Raw genomic sequence first — 20,573 nt, forward strand, 5'->3', positions numbered from 1 at the left:
GGTATTGTTTATGTGTTTATGCCTTCTCATCTGTTCGCATTAAGCCTGTCCGGCTTTAAGAGGACGAGCTGCTGGCCAGATTTTGATGAAACTTCACAGGACTGATCAGTACCAAGCATAGTGATGTGCATAGCGCTTGCATGTTTCGTTTCGCTGCACTAAATTGCAGCTAGAGCTAAAAATAGAAAAATCTTGTCGGCTTTCATAGGTCAGACCTACATAACAGATTTTGATGAAACTTCACAGGAGTGATCAGTATCAAGTATATTTTTGCATTTCACCGGCACTTTCCATTTTGCTGCACACAATAGCCGCCAAAACTAAAGGTATGCATAGGTGGTAGACATGTTTTGTCATAAAAATACTTAAAACACCCTCCACTTTGTTAATGAAAAATATATCAAACTTCTTACAATTGCAAACTGTAATAATTTGACATTAAATACACTAGTTCCATAACTGCATTTGTTTTTTTACATAATTATTGCCCTTTTCTTACCATAGCAATATTTTGTGTAACATGTTACCTCATTAAGCATCATAAGACCAGAAAATTCTATGACTCAGAAATGTTGGCCGTTTAGTACTTGTCATGTGTACGCTTTCAGTATTTTATATTGTCATTACTTTTTGTTGTGCCACTTTGCGGAAATGAAGACTTAGCTGTCCAAATGGTGTGCCTGTGCCTGTCCTGATTAGTTTGTCTGGACAATATATTATTGATTAGTCTTCACGAAAGTTTGCAGGTTAATTTCCCTAAGTTCCCTGTCAACTTTGATAGTGGCATGGTTACTTTAGAAACTCTAAAGTGATGTCACCACTGCACTAGTCAAACGTTTTGTATTTCATATTTTATATCACATTACGGGCTACTGGTCTTTAGCACCCTTCCTTAAACTTTCATAAAATTTTCCAAAAATGTATTTTAATTTGAACTGGCATTATTCAGACATTAAGAAGTAGTACTATAAGACAACATTTGACCTCTTTTCCGGTACTTTTTTTATTTTCTCTGTTACTATGAAATAGCCTTTTCCTAGAAATTGGTTGGCTTATTTTTGATGATCTTATGTTTTTAATGAATTGTAGCTATGTTCTTTATCTCATGAAAATGTCTAAAGTGCAATACCACATACTTATCACTTTCATTAAGATACTTGTATTATTTTCATAAAACATTAATAAATCATTATATTTCATATAAACAGAATTAAATAAATATTTCAGAACATCAGTGTTTTCTTCCATTGCTAGATGAAACAGACCATAGGTCAATTTAGGGTCAGTTCTGACACTTTATATGCAAATTGATAAGGGAGATAACTAGTACTGTCTTAAGTAACCAATATTTAGTTGCACAGTTACCTTCCCTTTACACAGGTAGGACTATTTGTTGTTGATCATCTTTTCAACATTATTTCATTACTGATGACAGAACATTGAAAACAACAGTTGTTGTATCATGCAATTAGATGATATATAACAATATACACATTTTTATTCCATTTGTATATCTTCTTTAAATTAGGTACTGTGCCTACTGATTCTGGCACTCTTGTTACCTTGTGTTTTTTGTGAACTTTATATTCAGCTTTTTTTTACTTGTATGTTAATAGAACTGTGTGTTTATGTTTTGTTTGTTTTGGGTTTAACGCCATTTTTCAACAGTATTTCAGTCATGTAACAGCAGGCAGTTAACCTAACCAGTGTTCCTGGATTCTGTACCAGTACAAACCTGTTCTCCGCAAGTAACTGCCAACTTCCCCACATGAATCAGAGGTGGAGGACTAATGATTTCAGACACAATATGGTTTATCAAATAGTCACGGAGAACATACGCCCCGCCCGAGGATCGAACTCGCGACCTCGTGATCCTAGACCGACACTCTACCTACTGAGCTAAGCCGGTGTGTTTAGAAAAGGTATTGGCTGTCACCTATATTTTTATAAATGTTTACAGAAATGTGCATTTGGGAGAAGTTTTGGCTCTCAGCAGTATTTACTTTAGGTTTACAAAACAGCCTATTTAGGATTGATGATGGCTCTCAGCTGCACTTACTTATATTTTTACAGGTATTCAGAAAGGGTATTGGCTCTCAGCTGATGTATAACACTGCAATCAGTACAAAATGGGATGTAATTGAGAAGCAGGCACTTCAGTTGTTGAATGATACGGAGCAAGGGACTCTACGATATTACCTCAGTGAATATCAAGCAGGTTTTATCACTGTAGATGGACTTGCAATGGCTTCATTTGAACTACTTAATACTAAAGCTAAAGTGAGTTAGAGTACTTTTTCCAAAAATAAACTCGCAAGAAAGATATTTAGCTTTTACATCATGTTAATGGTCTTTGAAAATCGGAGTCGGAAGATATTTTATTTCAATTGTATGATTAAAGATGACTTCCTGTTTTGAATTTTAGCCCACGTAAATTTATTTTCTTTAAATTTTACAATTATCTTACTCCAAAATGTAATTTAGTTATCCAAGTGGAAGAGCTGTACAAGCTTTACAAAAATATCAAGCAACAAATGTAGAAAAAAGGTCCTATTTTGTAGCATTAGTGTTTCAGAAGCAGTTGATGAATAAAGGCTGAACACCATTAAATCCGACTGTTCTTATTAACAACTTTAATGTCAACAAGGCTGAGTAATGATTTAAAGTTCTACAGTACATATACATATATATATTGATAGATGAGCCTGATGAAAGAGATACGGAGCTGGGTACAAGGCAGGGACCTGGACAAGTTTGACATGTTACTGCAGCGTAGACAGGTAAAACAGCTTGTTTTCTCACTCTTGGAATGTTACTTCAGAATGGACAGGTAACACTACTTGCTTTCCTGTCTCTTCATTGACATGTCACTCTCCCTTGAACAGGCATGTTACTGCAGCATGGACAGGTAACACTACTTGTTTTCCAGTCTCCTCATTGATATGTCACTCTCCCTTGAATTGGCATGTTACTGCAGCATGGATAGGTAACACTACTTGCTTTCCTGTCTCTTCATTGATATGTCACTCTCCCTTGAATTGGCAATGTTACTGCAGTGTTGATAGGTTATGCTGCTTGCTTTCCCAGCTCTCCCTTGACATGTTACTGCTGAGAAGGCAAGTAACACTGCTTTCTTCCCCCTTGTGAAGTTGCGCACCTACTGTTTTGCTTGAGATTTCACTCACAGTTATGGCCCTTCACTTAGTAAAATATACATTTTGAAGTGCTTAAATCTATGGAATTTTATTACATGTATAAATATTTTCAATTTTCATTTTTATCTGATTGCAAGAAAAAGAAATGAACAGAAAACATTAGACAATTAAGACAACATAAATGTTGACTTAGTTTTTTTGCAAGACCAACCTATAAACCAAGAACAAACATATCTTTAAACTACATTTACTGTTACTACAGGCACAACAGAGACAAGATTTGAGGGTGCATCACCAACAAGGATTTAGTCCTCAAAGTTATAGCACCTACTCACTGGATGGACCTTCTCATGTTATATCAGATAGATTACATCACACTTACAAGGTATTGTTATACTTTTATTACTTGTGCATATACAGTTTTGTCAAAATGTTTTGCTAATTTACAGGTTATTTTTCCTTGACAGATGTAAATACACACAGCAGTACTAGTTTTTAATGACACCAAGTTATATGCTGGAATTGATGACTGCTTCAAACAGTAAAATATGCAATCTGAGATCAAGTTCACACAAAGACATTGCATTATGCACAAGACCTAACACAAACTATATTAAAATTACATTTTCTTGTTACAGTATAAAGGTTACGAATGATATACATGTACCTATAACTATTTGCAATGTAAAGTAAAGAAAAGTACAAGACATATCTTAATGCTAATTTACAGAATCAGTGGTTGTTCCTTTTTTGTACGCCCGTCTGAAAAACGGCACATATGGGAACACCTTTGGTTGGCAGGTGGGCGGCATCCACAAACTTTGTCCAGAACATTTCTTCTTCATGCATGGAGGGATTTTGATGTAACATGGCACAAATGTTCACCACCATAAGACAAAGTGTTATGCACAAGAACCAGGTCCCTAGGTTTAAGGTCAAGGTCACACTTATAGGTCAAAGGTCAGATACAAGAATGACAACTTTGTTTGGAGTATTGCTTTGACCTACGATCTCAAGACTTGCTGTGTAGGTACCTAGACTAGAGACCTACTAAGTATAAATTCTTAGCTATACATCCACTGACAAATATGCAATTCAGGCAGCATCCATCGTTTTTAAAGATATTTTCATATTTTTGAAGCTACTGTCATGATACTGTATGTGTACATTTTTTGGTGCAACAAACGTTTCGTGCTCCGGCAGCTAGTCTAGAAAATACTATTTGTTAACGCAAACTAGAATTCGCGCTGTGAGAAATCGTATTTATGAAATTTGTGACCAATTTGTCTTTTTCACAGCACATTGGGCTTCTATATGAGTGAATGGTTTGTATATCTGTTAGCAAATTGAGCACATGTATTTGTGACCAGTTCATCTTTTTGACAACACATTGAGTACATGTATGTTTTACTAGTTTGTCTATCTAACATCATATTGGGCACTTGGATGTATGACTTGTTTGTTTATCTGCCATTACATTTAGCACTTGGATGTATGACTTGTTTGTTTATCTGCCATTACATTTAGCACTTGGATGGGTGACTCGTTTGTTTATCTGCCATTACATTTAGCACTTGGGTGGGTGACTCATTTGTTTATCTGCCATTACATTTAGCACTTGGATGTATGACTTATTTGTTTATCTGCCATCACATTTAGCACTTGGGTGGGTGACTCATTTGTTTATCTGCCATTACATTTAGCACTTGGATGTATGACTTGTTTGTTTATCTGCCATCACATAAAGCACTTGGATGTATGACTCGTTTGTTTATCTGCCATTACATTTAGCACTTGGATGTATGACTTGTTTGTTTATCTGCCATCACATTTAGCACTTGGATGTATGCCTTGTTTGTTTATCTGCCATTACATTTAGCACTTGGGTGGGTGACTGGTTTGTTTATCTGCCATTACATTTAGCACTTGGGTGGGTGACTGGTTTGTCTGTCTCCCAGCACATTGAGAACTTGCACATAGAACACTTGGATGTGTCTCTGTTTTGTCTGTCTGCTAGCTCAGTGAGCACTTGTAGTAATGACTTTTTGTCTATGTGCCAGCACATTGAGCAGAGCACTTGTATGTGCGACTGGTTTGTCTGTCTGCTAGCTCAGCACTTGTAGTAATGACTTTTTGTCTATGTGCCAGCACATTGAGCAGAGCACTTGTATGTGTGACTGTTTGTCTGTCTGCTAGCACAGTGAGCACTTGTATATGTGACCAGTTTGTCTGTCTGCCAGCACATATAATACTTGTGCATGTGAATGGACACAAAATAAAATCTGTTGCATTCATTCAATAATCTGGGTTTCTTAAGGTATGATATTCTTTGTTATTTTTAGACTATGTCAGCACCTGCATCAAGGGCAGCAACAGTTAGAGAGAAATCAGGTCATGTTCATAGACAAATAGCAGAATGGGAGCTTGAGCCACTACGTCAAGCAATAGAACAAATAGATGGTCATATCCAGTCAGATCACCTCCACAAGGTACTCTTATAGTAGTTAGTTTTACAGAAACTGTTGTTAGTTAGGGAATACATAAGGATTCAGCTTGTTTCTTTTAAAGTGTTTGTAATGTTCCTGGGGTACAGGAGTTAGGTTGGGTACTCTTTAGAATAATTTAAACCCCAGAAGCTTTTTGCTGAAGACCATTCCTTTAAATTTTTGTTTTGTTTTGTTTGTGTGTATTATCTGTGCTGGTTTGTGCTGTGTTGCCTTTTGTTTTCTGTGTTTTATTTGTGTTGTGTTATTCTGTGTTGTCTTGTGTTGCTTTCTTTTTTGTTCATTGCTTTGTGTGTTTTTCTGTACTGTCTGTGTTATTCTGTGTTTTTCTTTGCTGTCTTTGTTGTGGTGTTTTTATTGTTCTCTGCTGTCTGTGTTTTCCTGTGTTAACTGTGTTGCGCTGTGCTGTCTGTATCATTCTGTGGTGTTTGTCTGTTTAGTGTTTGTTGTGTTGTGGTTTAGATTGTCTGCATGGGAAGGTCAAATTTCTTCTGTGTGGTATCACCTGGAAATCTTTTTTTCCTTTCTAATCAATGATATATTAGATTAAAGATACGTAAATGCTAGACTGAATTTATTACAGCCTAACAGAAAGTCTGCATTACAAAGGTCCACATCCACAGAGTTTATACGCTCGCCATCTCCAAATCTTCTGAAAACATCTTTGTCATCAAGGCGTTCCATGTCTGAGGAAACACTTATTCCAGTATATATCGATACAACCTCTGATCTCTCCCCATCACTGCCACACAGATCTTACAAACATTCTGTTTCAAGACCCAGATCAAACAGTGCTTCACAGAGACGTCAGACAGCAAATAGCTATGCACATCGACAGAGGTCTGGCAGTAACAACTCTTCACTTAGAAGAACATACAGATCAGTAGAAGACGTAAGGTATGTGTCATATTTGAACATTGTATTGAATTTTTAAATTACAGCTTTGGAGAAACTGAGCAGAAACCATCTGAATTATGGAGACATTTACTTTTATGATTTCACATATATCAATCTATGTATGCTGTTCATCATTGTGACATGTAGTGGTGATCATACCTTTTTATGGAATGTAGCAGTAAATACATCTACTTTAATTTTGTTAGGTGCTGGCTATCAGTTAATTTAATTACAGTTTGGTCAATATGTAATCGTCAAGCTTTTATGATGTATATTTCAGGTTTCCTAATAATACACTATCTCAGGTAGACAGGACAGCAGACGTACGTAGAAGCCTTTCATACAGCCACCTGAGAGATGCAGAGACCTCTAATAGATCATCACACATTACACGTACAGTTGAGGCAGACATTCATCACCGACCCACATCACCAGTTAGTATATGTATATATCATAAAGTAATTAATAAATAAGTCCTGTATGTCTGTGGGTAGTAATAATCTATAATCCACATCTATAAATGAATTTCCACCTAGGAAACTGCCAGCACTACTGCAAACTTAGGACATTTTTTACTACTTTTAGTCATTTTACTCAGTAACTGTTCAGACACTTTAGATTCAGGGCAGGTTTAAGATGTTTAAAGAAATCTTGCTTAACAAGCTCTTCAAGATTTATGGCATCAAAACTACGAAACTAGATGTAGTATATTTATATCCCCACAAAACGAAGTTTGGGGGGTATATCGGAGTGAGCTTGTTGGTCTGTCTGTCGGTCAGTCCGTTGGTTTTCATGGTTTCCCGACAATAACTCATGAAAGGCTTGACAGATGTAAATGATTTTTATTACACATGTGTAACATTATAAAATTCAGTTCAGGTTTGACTTTGAGGTCAGTAGGTCAAAGGTCAAGGTCACAATGACCTGGAACAGTTAAATGGTTTCTGGAAAATAGCTTGAGATTGTTTAGGCCAAGGATCATAAATTTTGGTACACATGTGTAACATCATAAAATACAGGTCGAGTTCGACTTTGAAATCAGTAGGTCAAAGGTCAAGGTCACAATGACCCGGAACAGTTAAACGGTTTCCGGATGATAACTTGAGGATGCTTGGGCCTAGGATCATAAATTTTGGTACACATGTGTAACATCATAAAATACAGGTCAAATTCGACTTTGAAGTCAGTAGGTCAAAGGTCAAGGTCACAATGACCCAGAACAGTTAAACGGTTTCCGGATTATAACTTGAGGATGCTTGGGCCTAGGATCATAAATTTTGGTACACATATGTAACATCATAAAAAACAGGTCAAATTCGACTTTGAAGTCAGTAGGTCAAAGGTCAAGGTCACAATGACCCAGAACAGTTAAACGGTTTCCGGATGATAACTTAGGATGCTTGGGCCTAGGATCATAAATTTTGGTACACATGTGTAACATCATAAAATACAGGTTAAGATTGACTTTGAGGTCAGTAGGTCAAGGGTCAAGGTCACAATGACCCGGAACATTTAAAGGTTTCCGGATGGTAACTTGAGAACGCTTGGGCCTAGGATCATGAACGTTGATAGGGTCATGACCAGCAGTTGACCCCTATTGATTTTGAGGTCAGTAGGTCAAAGGTGAAGGTCATAGGGACCCGGAACAGTTAAACCATTTCCAGATGATAACTTTAGAGGGCTTGAGTCTAGGATCATGAAAGTTAATAGGAAGGTTGATCATGACCAGCAGATGACCACTATTGATTTTGAGGTTCGACTTCAACATTGGCTTACCTCTGTGACAAGCCGTATTGTGGGGGTATAATTTGTCACTCCTGTGACAGCTCTACTTCTGTATGCCTTAGTATATCTTTGAGTTTTGAATCAAATTCTGAATAGAAGAAGAAAAAAGTGGATCCTTGAATGATGTAACTTTACCTACCAGTAACAGTACAATCTTCCGATGAATTGTTTTAAGTATAAATTATAGTGTAAAAGTTAAGATAGATCTTGAATGAATTATCCGATTATCCTTGTAATATATAAATCAATAAAAGCTTAAATGATTATCAGTGCAATGTAAAATGATGTCATTGACCTTATAACTAGCATACTGTCCCTTACAGAAGAAAAAGGCCTGCTGCGTACTCTTGCTGTGTACATACAGGGTATATGACGCGTACATAATGTGTACTGAAATCAAGGGCTTTAAATAGTACGCAGGATATACACCGCACATACACCGATAGTACATTTGTAGTACACTTTTGACATGCAAATGAGCTCTGCCGCGTACTACTTGCTGCGTACATGCTGTGGACTACATAGTTCACAGGATGTACGCTGGAGGAATTTAGTATGCGGGAAATAGTACACAGCATATACGCGGCACATACACTTTTCACATGCAAATGAGCCTGCGGTGTACTACCCCTGCGGCGTACATGCTGTGTACTCCTGCGGTGTACATGTTGCATACTCCTGCAGCGTACATGCTGTGTACTCCTGGCCCGAGTCCTGCGGCGTACATGCTGTGTACTCCTGCTGCATACATGCTGTGTACTCTTGTGGCGAAACTGCTGTGATAATGTAAATTCCTTACCCCACCAACTTTCGTATGCAAATGCTGATCGTTTGGACAGAAAAAAACAGAAAAAAGATAAGTGACATGCATCAATAAGTATTTACCCTTACCAAAATAATGTAGATTGATGTTATCAAATAAATTAGTATGCTTTTCTTCATCCACTTTTCAATGAAATAAATCAATTTTTGTAGCATGTAATTTGGTAAACATTTGAAGAAAATGGCGTAACTGCATCAAGGGGAAACAACTTTAATGCAACTAAATATAAGTGTTATGATTTATTATAGACGATGTGTGCGTAGTATGTATTTATTTTGATTAAAATCCATCTTAGAACAATCTAGGACTGGAATTATATATTTTGATTTTTTCCAATGGGGTGAGCGCAATTAGCCAAAAACGTTCTGAAAATATATGAGCGGCAAATCCGATGAACATATTTTTAATTTGGTGAGGCCTTAATGAGTTAACATAATGAGCATTAAAGCCTTTATAAAACATGATAGAATGGTGTTTTGCTTAAGAGTATTCAAATCACAGTGAGAGCTATTAATTCTTCTCATTCGGGCGCTGTTGAGGCATTATCTTGGTAATTATTTCATGTATTACAAAATGTAATGCAACAATGTTCAAATAAGGCTTTTCAATTATCCAAGTTAGAAAGCTCCAGGATTAATTCAAAATGAAAAAGAATATATTTTTACACTGCATGCAAGGTGCAGCTCAGAAATCACTAAGATGTAAGCTTCAAAAATGAACATTGCAAATAGTTTGGCAAATTTTCATTGTTCAGAATACCGGTAATCTGAACTATTCTATGCTGTTAAGATAAAAGTTACTCGGAAATCAAGTTCTTGCTTCCAAAAAAAAAAAAAAAAATGTACAAATCCTTCCTGCATGAAGTGTACTTCAGACTTTTACCTAAAAAAATTCAAAGTATAAACACCAAAAGAAAATGAACAAGTCCCTCCCGCGTATATGAAGTTTACTTCAGACTTTAATTTATTAAAAAAAAAACTTAAGTACAAATGCCAAAAGATACTGTACAAGTCTTTCCCGCGTATATGAAGTGTACTGCACAATTTTCAAAGTATCTGCGGTGTACATGCAGTGTACTATTTTCTTGTACAAGTCCTTCCTGCGTACATGCAGTGTACTCCTTAAATTTTCAGAGTCTGTGCTGCGTACTTGAAGTGTACTAGTGACCTCCTGCGTACATGCTGTGTACTCGTCGAAATAGTACGCGGCATGTACACGGCATGCGGTGTATGTAAAATGTACTCCTCTGGCGTACTACTGTGTTCGCAGCATATACACAGCAAATACGCAGCATGTACGCCACAGAGGCTTGCTTCTGTAAGGGGTCATGTTATTCATATAAACTGTTGTTTAACTAGCAAGTTGATGGTTCACCAAGCGATGACAGTGGTGTTGATAGTGGTGGACACAACACCAACGATCCTGGTAACAGGTACGTGTATGTTCTTAAACCTTTGATTTCAGAATAATTTCACACAATGTTTCCTTCTATAACCTTCTACAAAAATTGTTACCATATCCTCAAAGGAACATGTTTGATCTGAGATACTCAGATGAGCAATCTAGGGCCATAATGGATCTCTTGTTTCACTTTTATCTTTGTTCTTAGTAAAAGTTTTGGATCATAATTTGATAATCCTCACTTAAGGTCAAGTTCTATCTGTGTTTTTAAACTATTGTGCCTGTCAGACTTTAAAGTGGTAATTGGCAGAATTATTGTTTTTCTCTATCAGTAGCTCTGAAACCAGTGGAAGTATTTCAAATGTTCAATGTGTAATTGCAGCTTCTAGATGATGTGTCTTCAGGTTGTTTATTCCTGAGACATGCTGCTCTTAAAAGTCTTCTTAATTTCTTTCTATAGAATATACAGCAGCAATTTCTCATTACGACAAAAAAGGTTTGTTGTGTACTGTATATTGTCCATATAATTTCACCATATGTTCAACTTGTTGTTTTAGGGATCTTCCCATCAAAAATTATATGCAAGCAGGCATGTAAATTTAACAGAATTGCTGTTCAGTACTATAGTTTACAATTTAGCTATTTCAGGAGCAGTTGCGATCTCTTTTTAGCTCACCTGTCACAAAGTGACAAGGTGAGCTTTTGTGATCGCGCGGTGTCCGTCGTCCGTCCGTGCGTGCGTCCGTAAACTTTTGCTTGTGACCACTCTAGAGGTCACATTTTTCAAGGGATCTTTATGAAAGTTGGTCAGACTGTTCATCTTGATGATATCTAGGTCAGGTTCGAAACAGGGTCATGTGTGGTCAAACACTAGGTCAGTAGGTCTAAAAATAGAAAAACCTTGTGACCTCTCTAGAGGTCATACTTATGAATGGATCCCCATAAAAATTGGTCAGAATGTTCACCTTGATGATATCTAGGTCAAGTTTGAAACTGGGTCACGTGCCATAAAAAACTAGGTCAGTAGGGCAAATAATAAAAAAACCTTTTGACCTCTCTAGTGGCCATACTTTTCATGGGATCTGTATGAAAGTTGGTCTGAATGTTCATCTTGATGATATCTAGGTAAGTTTGAAACTGGGTCAACTGCGGTCAAAAACTAGGTCAGTAGGTCTAAAATTATTAAGATCTTTTGACCTCTCTAGAGGCCATATTTTTCAATGGATCTTCATGAAAATTGATCTGAATGTTCACCTTGATGATATCTAGGTCAATTTCGAAACTGGGTCACATGCGGTCAAAAACTAGGCCAGTAGATATAAAAATAGAAAAACCTTGTGACCTCTCTAGAGGCCATATTTTTCATGAGATCTTCATGAAAATTAGTGAGAATGTTCACCTTGAGGATATCTAGATAAAGGTCAAAACAGGGTCACGTACCTTTGAAAACTAGGTCAATAGGTCAAATAATAGAAAAACCTTGTGACCTCTCTAGAGACCATAGTTTTCAATGGATCTTCATGAAAATTGGTCAGAATTTTTATCTTGATAATATCTAGGTCAAGTTCAAAACTGGGTCACATGAGCTCAAAAACTAGGTCACTATGTCAAATAATAGAAAAAACGACGTCATACTCAAAACTGGGTCCTGTAGGAAGAGGTGAGCGATTCAGGACCATCATGGTCCTCTTGTTAATTTTAAGTTCCCCACCCCAACCAAAGGTGGGCATATTAAAATCACACTGTCCATCTGTGTTTGTGTATGTGCGTCCGTCCGTCCGTCCTTGTAAATTCTTGTCAAGGCTGTAACTCTGCAATCCATAAAGGGATTTTGAAATAACTTGGAATAAATGTTTACCATAATGAGACGACATGTCATGCGCAAGACCCAGACCCCTAGCTTCAAGGTCAAGGTCACACTTAGAAGTCAAAAGTTCACAGGGTCTGTTTCGTGTCCGGTCCATAACTCTGCCATCCATGAATGGATTTTGAAATAACTTGGCATAAATGTATACCATAATAAGACAATGTGTCGTGTGCAAGACCAAGACCCCTAGCTCCAAGGTCAAGGTCACACTTAGAAGTCAAAGGTTAACATGGTCTGTTTTTAGCTCATTAGTTTTTGTGATCACTCAATGGCCGGCGCCTGTCAACATTTAGCTTGAGTATGCGATAGAGGCTATATTTTTCAACTGATCTTCATGAAATTTTGTCAGAATGATTACCTTGATAAAATCTAGGCCGAGTTTGAAAATGGGTCATCTGGGATTAAAAACTAGGTCACTAGGTCAAATCAAAGAAAAACCTTGTGTATGCAATAGAGGCTGTATTTTTCAATTGATCTTCATGAATTTTGGTCAGAATAATTACCGTGATGAAATCTATGCTGAGTTCAACAATGGGTCATCTGGGGTCAAAAACTAGGTCACTAGGTCAAATCAAAGAAAAACATTGTGTATGCGATAGAGGCTGTATTTTTCAATTGATCTTCATGAATTTTGGTCAGAATGATTACCTTGATAAAATCTAGGCCGTGTTTGAAAATGGGTCATCTGGGGTCAAAAACTAGGTCACTAGGTCAAATCAAACAAAAACCTTGTGTATGCGATAGAGGCTGTATTTTTCAATTGATCTTCATGAATTTTGGTCAGAATGATAACCTTGATAAAATCTAGGCCATATTTGAAAATGGGTCATCTGAGGTCAAAAACTAGGTCACTAGGTCAAATCAAAGAAAAACCTTGTATATGCAATAGAGGCTGTATTTTTCAACTGATCTTTATAAAATTTAATCAGAATGATTGCCTTGATGAAGTCTAGGTCGAGTTTGAATATGGGTCATCTGAGATCAAAAACTAGGTCACTAGGTCAAATCAAAGAAAAAACTTGTGTATGCGATAGAAGCTGTTTTTTTCAATTGATCTTCATGAAATCTGGTCAGAATGATTGCCTTGATGAAATCTAGGTCGAGTTAGAATATGGGTCATCTGGGCTCCAAAAAGTAGGTTACTAGGTCAAATCAAAGAAAAACCTTGTGTATGCGATAGAAGCTGTATTTTTCAATTGATCTTCATGAAATTTTGTCAGAATGATTGCCTTGATAAAATCTAGGCCAAATTTGAAAATGGGTCATCTGAGGTCAAAAACTAGGTCACTAGGTCAAATCAAAGAAAAACCTTGTATATGCGATAGAGGCTGTATTTTTCAACTGATCTTTATAAAATTTAATCAGAATGATTGCCTTGATGAAGTCTAGGTCGAGTTTGAATATGGGTCATCTGAGATCAAAAACTAGGTCACTAGGTCAAATCAAAGAAAAAACTTGTGTATGCGATAGAAGCTGTTTTTTTCAATTGATCTTCATGAAATCTGGTCAGAATGATTGCCTTGATGAAATCTAGGTCGAGTTAGAATATGGGTCATCTGGGCTCCAAAAAGTAGGTTACTAGGTCAAATCAAAGAAAAACCTTGTGTATGCGATAGAAGCTGTATTTTTCAATTGATCTTCATGAAATTTTGTCAGAATGATTGCCTTGATAAAATCTAAATTGACTTCGAATATGGGTCATCTGGGATCAAAAACTAGGTCACTAGGTCATATCTAAGAAAATACTTGTTTAAACTCAAGAGACCACATTTTTAGTCCAATCTTAATGAAAATTGGCCAAAATATTTGTTTCCATGAAATCACTAGGTTAAACATGTTTACACTGTTATAGTGTGTTTCTCAGGTGAGCGACCTAGGGCTATCTTGGCCCTCTTGTTTGTCTGGTCCATAACTCTGCCATTTATCAAGGGATTTGAAAATAATTTGACACAAATGTTAACCATGTGGAGAATGTGTGTTGCGCTTATTACCTGGGTCTCTCAGATCAAGGTCAAGGTCACAAAATGATTCATATCTAAACTATCCTGGCATATTTTTTGCAGACAACTGTAGCATTTTTGGGCACGCTTCTGGGGCATTTATGTTTTATCAATAGAATGAAGTTTGATGATGTACAAGCCTGATCCAGTATAATTTTGGCAAGCTCCTCTGCTGTTTAGTTCCACTGCAGTACATACAAAAGTCAAATAGAATAAAAATTATGTGCTTTATCTCTTTCAAATATTTATATGTTATTATGGTATCTTATTACTACCAGATCTTTTCTTGTTGTCAGGAGATATTTTCCCATGCATTGTTATAATATCTTTACTTGTAATTATGGGTTCATATCTTGTGATTACAAGACTTGTTCTTGTTATTACAAGCAAATATCTCATTTTAGTAGGAAAATATCTCACAGTCATGGGTTGTTTTCTTTGTGTAATGAGATATCACATTATATTTATTTGAAAAGTGTAGGTAAGGGGTACAGGTGAGGAGATATTTTTCTCCTAGTTATAAGATAAGATCTAATAATGATGAGAAAAGATTTCTTTCTAAGAGAAATAGTGTTATAAAATTAACAAAATATATTATAATAGTAAGATAATTTTCTCAGAAATATAATGATATCTTATAATTACTGGATATCTTGTAATATGAGATTGAGACAAGGTCTCATAAGTAAAACATAATATTTCATAATTAAGAGAAATGATCTTGTTATAATGAGAAAATGTCTTGTACATATATTATTTCTCATTGTAATGAGATAAAATTTCTAAGTGAGTCTATTAAGCATGTATCTGATTGTTAATGATTTGCATGACTAAATGACTTGTCTTGCTGTACTAGTATCACCTAAACACTATGCTGTATGCAGTGTTGTTTTTAGCTTGATTATATTAAGAATATGGAGAGCTAGTGTACTCGCGCTGGAGTCAAAACCTTGGTTAAAGTTTTGCACTTTACTTGATCTCTGTTATTACAAGGGTGATTTGCTTCAAACTTGAAATAGTTATTCCTCATCATTTCCCACATCATATGATAAAAGGGTTGTAACACTTGCACTGATATTTTATGAATTATCCATCTTTTCATGTAAAATTTCATGTTAAAGCTTTGATGTACTTTCACTCTGTCTCTTTTATTACTAAATGGATTTTATTCCAATTAAAAACCAATGTTCCACCTTACCACCATCATAAAATGACACATGGGGTTTAACACTTTTCATGTTTTACACCCCTTTTTACCAAGAATTTTCATTTAATTTTGATGCACTTTCAGTATATCTTTGTTATTGCTTACTTTATTTGAATTAAACTTTAAAAAGTTCTTCTGAGAATTTTATTTATCGCTAGGTTTGTTTGTCTGTCTGAGTGTTTTTCATATAAAATATATAGGGTATAAAATATATAGAGTGAAAATCAGAACAGAAAAATGAGTTTCATATAAACAAGGCTTCTTTATAACCAAGTTCTCTAAGATTGAGGGTTACTGTAATTTGTTTTTTCCTTCTTTGTGCTATTTAAAGTATAACTGTTGAAAATTTAATCTTACTCATATATTCAGGATAAATTGTTTAAATGCAGGTAAATTGAATTACAGGAGTAATTTAAAATATGATGTTGCTATACTTACATTACATGTTTTTCAGAGTGACAATATCATCAGACAATCCAGTCAATATCAATGATGTCCTTCATAATCGCTCGTTTGTCAAGCCCTCATCACGTGATAACAGTATCCATAGCAACCATTCAACATTAACCAATCGCAGCACACATTCCCATCAGAGCATTGCAACACTAACCAAACAAAGACGGAAACATGAAGACAGTATAAGTGCTACATCTTCTCCAAAGTTTATTTCATCTCAAAGAAAAAATCATTTACAGCCACCTGTAGAAATAAGAATAAATGATGGCAATGGATCAATAGACACCATGAGTGTGGGGAGTCACTCATCTCCACAGTTTGTGGTAGGAAAAGACATGTTGAGATCTAAGAGAGGCAGTATGTTTGAGACAGATGATGATGAAGAAAATGATGATGATGAAGATGAGGAGGATCAAGACACACTGGAGATCAGTTCTGACGTGGGAGATCATATACACTTCAATGTTAGTCCCCTCAATAGGATCCTTGATAACTCTCAGAGTAATAGGGTGAGTCCTTTCATTTCTTTTAACAAAATATCTTGTTAGACAAATGGCTAAATTAAGCCTATATGAGCCACGCCATGAGAAAACCAACATAGTGGCTTTGCGACCAGCATGGATCCAGACCAGCCTGCGCATCTGCGCAGTCTGTTCGGGAACAGAACAGAACAGAATTTTATTAAAGACTTGTACATAGTACATCGTCAAGCATAATAAACAACACAATATTATAATACATTGTCACGTTATCATGATCTTTTAAACACATAATGATGATTATTCAGTAAATAGTGATGTTTGTGGAGGATGAACAGTTATAATATAACATTCATAATGCATTTAAAATAATTCTATCAACAAATAGGCATAAATGTGTCCTTAAAGTTGGATCCATGCTGTATGCTTTCAAAGCCTATTGCAATTAGAGAAACCGTCAGCAAACAGCATGTTTCCTGACCAGACTGCACGGATGCGCAGGCTGGTCTGGATCCATACTGGTCACAAAGCAACTATGTTGGTTTTCTCATGGCATGGCTCATATTATGTATGAGATTGATCTTTAGCTCAACTCCATGGGTTCAGAGTGAGCTATTAATGTAGGTAGATGGTCTGGCGCCCATTGTCCTCTGTCAATATTTTTGCTTAAACATCTTCACTTACTAAACTACTTGTCAAATTACACTAAATTTAGTCTATAGCAGTCTGGCATGTGCCTTTTTCCAGTTTGTTATTGTGGATCCACTTGACCTGTTACAGGGGCCACAAGGTTTTGAAATAGGAAAACCTGTCATGAACCACATGATGTATCTTCAACTGAAACCTTCATAAAGATTGGTCCAGAGCTGAATATAGGAGAAAAACATTAAATGACATCACTTGTGTATCACTTGATAGGTTTTCACTAGACTTGTAGCATGCTTGTATGGACCTCTTTCAAGTTTACTCATATCAGTCTGCTTAAGTCTTTGTCATTCTACTGTTCATTTTCACATCATTTCAGAAAGTGAGAGAATTTAAAAAAAAAAAAACTAGAAAGTTATGAAAGTCTCAATATTTCATATAAATGGCAACCATTTTGTTTTCATAGCAATTGGCAGATTTAATTAATTTTTACCTCACATTAGCACATTTTAAATGCTCAGAGTGAGCTATTGTGATCACTCACTGTCCACCGTCCACACTTTTCTTCATATGACATCTCCTCTGAAACTACTTGTCAGATTTTCACCAAACTTGGTTAGTTGCATTCTGGCATGGTCCTCTATCAAGATTGTTCAAATGGTACAGATTGGCCCTTTTAGGGGGCCACCAGAACTAAAAATAGAAAATCCTTTAGAACTTCTGATGATGATACCCTGTATGGATCTTCATCAAACTTAGTCTTTAGCATCATTATAATGTCATCTCCAATTTTTTTCAAATTGGGGCACTTGGCTGCTTTTAGGGCCCGCTAGAGCTCAAGATAGAAAAAATACTTAAGCACCTTCTCATGAACCGCATGATGGAATGGATCTTCATCAGATTTGGTCAGTAGAGTCATTGTAAGGTGCTCCCTCAATTTTATTCAAAACAAGGCCTTTGGACCCTTTTAGGGGCTGCTACAGTTAAAGATAGAAATATCTTTAAACAACTTCTACTCATAATTAGCTTGATGGATCTTCAGCAATCTTGATCTTTAGGATCATTTTAAGGTCCTATCCTAAAATTATTAAAATGGGAAGAGTTGCCCTTGTAGCTAAAACCAGAAATACCTTTAAAAGATTTCTTCTCATGAACTGCGTGATGGATCTTTATCAGACTTAGTCTATAGCATCATTGTAACATTTTCTCCCATTTTTAGCTCACCTGAGCCAAAGGCTCATGGTGAGCTTAAGTAACCGCTCAATGTCCGTCGTCCGTCATGTGTTGTGTGTCCGTCAACATTTTCTAAAAAAATCTTCTTATTGAAAACCACAGGGAAGAATAATTACACCAAACTTCACAGGAATGATCCTTGGATAGCCCCCTTTCAAGATTATTTAAAAAATTAAATTCCTTATAGAACTTTGGTTGCCATGGCAACCAAAAGGTTAAACTTCAAAAATCTTCTTGTCCAAAATCACAAGGCATAGAGCCTTGATATTTGGCATATGACATCATCTAATGGTCCTCTATAAAGTTTGTTCAAATTGAGCTCCTGGGGTCCCAAGTTTTACATAGACATAGACTTAAAAATCTTCATGTCTGAAACCACAAGACCTAGGCCTCTGATATTTGGTATGAAACATTGCCTTGTGGTCCTCTACTAAGATTGTTCAAATTATTACCCTTGGGTGAAAAGAGGCCCTGCCCCGGGGGGTTTCAAGTTTTGCATAGACATTTAAAAATCTTCTTGTCTGAAACTGCAAGGCTTTTGATATTTGCTATGTTGCATTGCCTAGTGGTCCTCTACCAAGATTATTCAAACTATGCCCCTGAGTTGAAAAGAGGCCGCACCCACGTGGTCCCAGATTTTACATAAACTTTTATAGGAAAAAAATTAAAAAATCTTCTTGCCTGAAACTGCAGTGCATAGGCTTTTGATATTTGGTATGTTGCATTGCCTAGTGTTCCTCTACCAAAATTGTTCAAATTATGCCCCTGGGGTGAAAAGAGGCCCTGCCCTTGGGGTCCCAAGTTTAACATAGACTTATATAGGAAAAAAAGTTTAAGGCTTAGGCCTTATTTGGTATGTAGCATTGCCTAGTGGATCTCTAACAATTGTTCAAATTATGCCCCTGGGGTGAAAAGAGGCCTCACCTTGGGGTCACTTGTTATATGAGTTATATAGGAAAACATACTTAAAAAATTATTAGATCAGATTTCGTAGACTGTTTAATTATAATTTCCTGATGACCTGATGACCCCAAGTGATTAGGGGTCACCTGACTGTGACCTTGACCTACTAACCTACTTTCTTGTGTTTTAAGATACAGCCTTGAAACTTGGATGACATGTATAGTTTTGTACAACGATCTTAAACTTTTAGTGTCCATGAATGTGACCTACTGACCTACTTTCTTAATATTTTAGCATCAGTTTGACATTTGAAACATCCCGTGCAAAAACAGGCCAGGAAATCCTGGGATTATCCTGGGATATCTCAGGTTATCTCAGGAGAAATTCCTGCCATTTTCCTGGGATATCCTGGGATATCTCAAGATTTTTCACGCCGGTAATTGGAACAGGATTTATTCCTGCACATTCCTGGACAATCCTGTATAAGCAGGAAATGCCAGGATGTAAAAAATAACATTTTGAGGGCCAGGAAATCCCAGGATATCCTGGGAAGCCAAGATTGAAAAAGTGTCCTGGGGCCAGGATATCCTGGAATTTCCTGGAATGTAGATGGAGTACCAGGACCAGGAAATCCCAGGAAGCCAGGATGGTAGAGTGTCCTGGGGCCAGGATATCCTGGGATTTCTTGGCAAGTAGAAGGAATCCTGGGGCCAGGACATCCAAGGTTATCCTGGGTGCAGGACTTTACCTTAAATAATTGTTAGAAATAATCAGTCCTTGTGTCTCATTTGGAAAGAATTAAGTTTTTGTAGCTTTAAGATTATTATTAGACTGAAATGAGATCCTAAAGACAAATACAGGTTGTAAGCTTTCTTTTCTTTTTGGATGAATTCATATAATAGGTATCTCACAAACACTGACAACTGTATAAACAAAAATTAATGTAATAAAAAATGTCAAATGTTAAATGTTATTTTTTTATACTTAAATATGATCATATTTGACAGGTTGTATTGTTTTGTTTTTTTTTTGTTTTTTTTTTCCAACTGGCATAATTCAACATCTCTTTTCATACTCCAATTCATTTCATCAACTGCTGAATGTACTTTGCCTCAGACCAGCTTCAGCCTATCCCTCATTATATTTAGGCACCCATGTAATTAAGTCAGTGGTTCAAATTTATTTATATAACAATCACCTAAAATATATACAAGTATT

The 20,573-nt window shown here is 36.3% G+C and overlaps 1 protein-coding gene across 1 annotated transcript in view; it reads left to right on the forward strand.

Annotated features, from left to right (window-relative positions):
- LOC123564600 (whirlin-like) overlaps positions 1-20,573 on the forward strand; it is a 49,684-nt gene that overhangs the window by 14,350 nt on the left and 14,761 nt on the right. The window contains exons 8-15 of the mRNA XM_053525295.1: positions 2,074-2,280; positions 2,700-2,780; positions 3,418-3,540; positions 5,498-5,644; positions 6,243-6,556; positions 6,837-6,990; positions 10,523-10,596; positions 16,094-16,604. Of these exons, the coding sequence (XP_053381270.1) occupies positions 2,074-2,280; positions 2,700-2,780; positions 3,418-3,540; positions 5,498-5,644; positions 6,243-6,556; positions 6,837-6,990; positions 10,523-10,596; positions 16,094-16,604 (1,611 nt within the window). The remainder of the gene's footprint in view (positions 1-2,073; positions 2,281-2,699; positions 2,781-3,417; positions 3,541-5,497; positions 5,645-6,242; positions 6,557-6,836; positions 6,991-10,522; positions 10,597-16,093; positions 16,605-20,573) is intronic.

This window comes from Mercenaria mercenaria, chromosome 15, assembly GCF_021730395.1.
Source record: "Mercenaria mercenaria strain notata chromosome 15, MADL_Memer_1, whole genome shotgun sequence".
Lineage (NCBI taxonomy): Eukaryota > Metazoa > Mollusca > Bivalvia > Venerida > Veneridae > Mercenaria > Mercenaria mercenaria.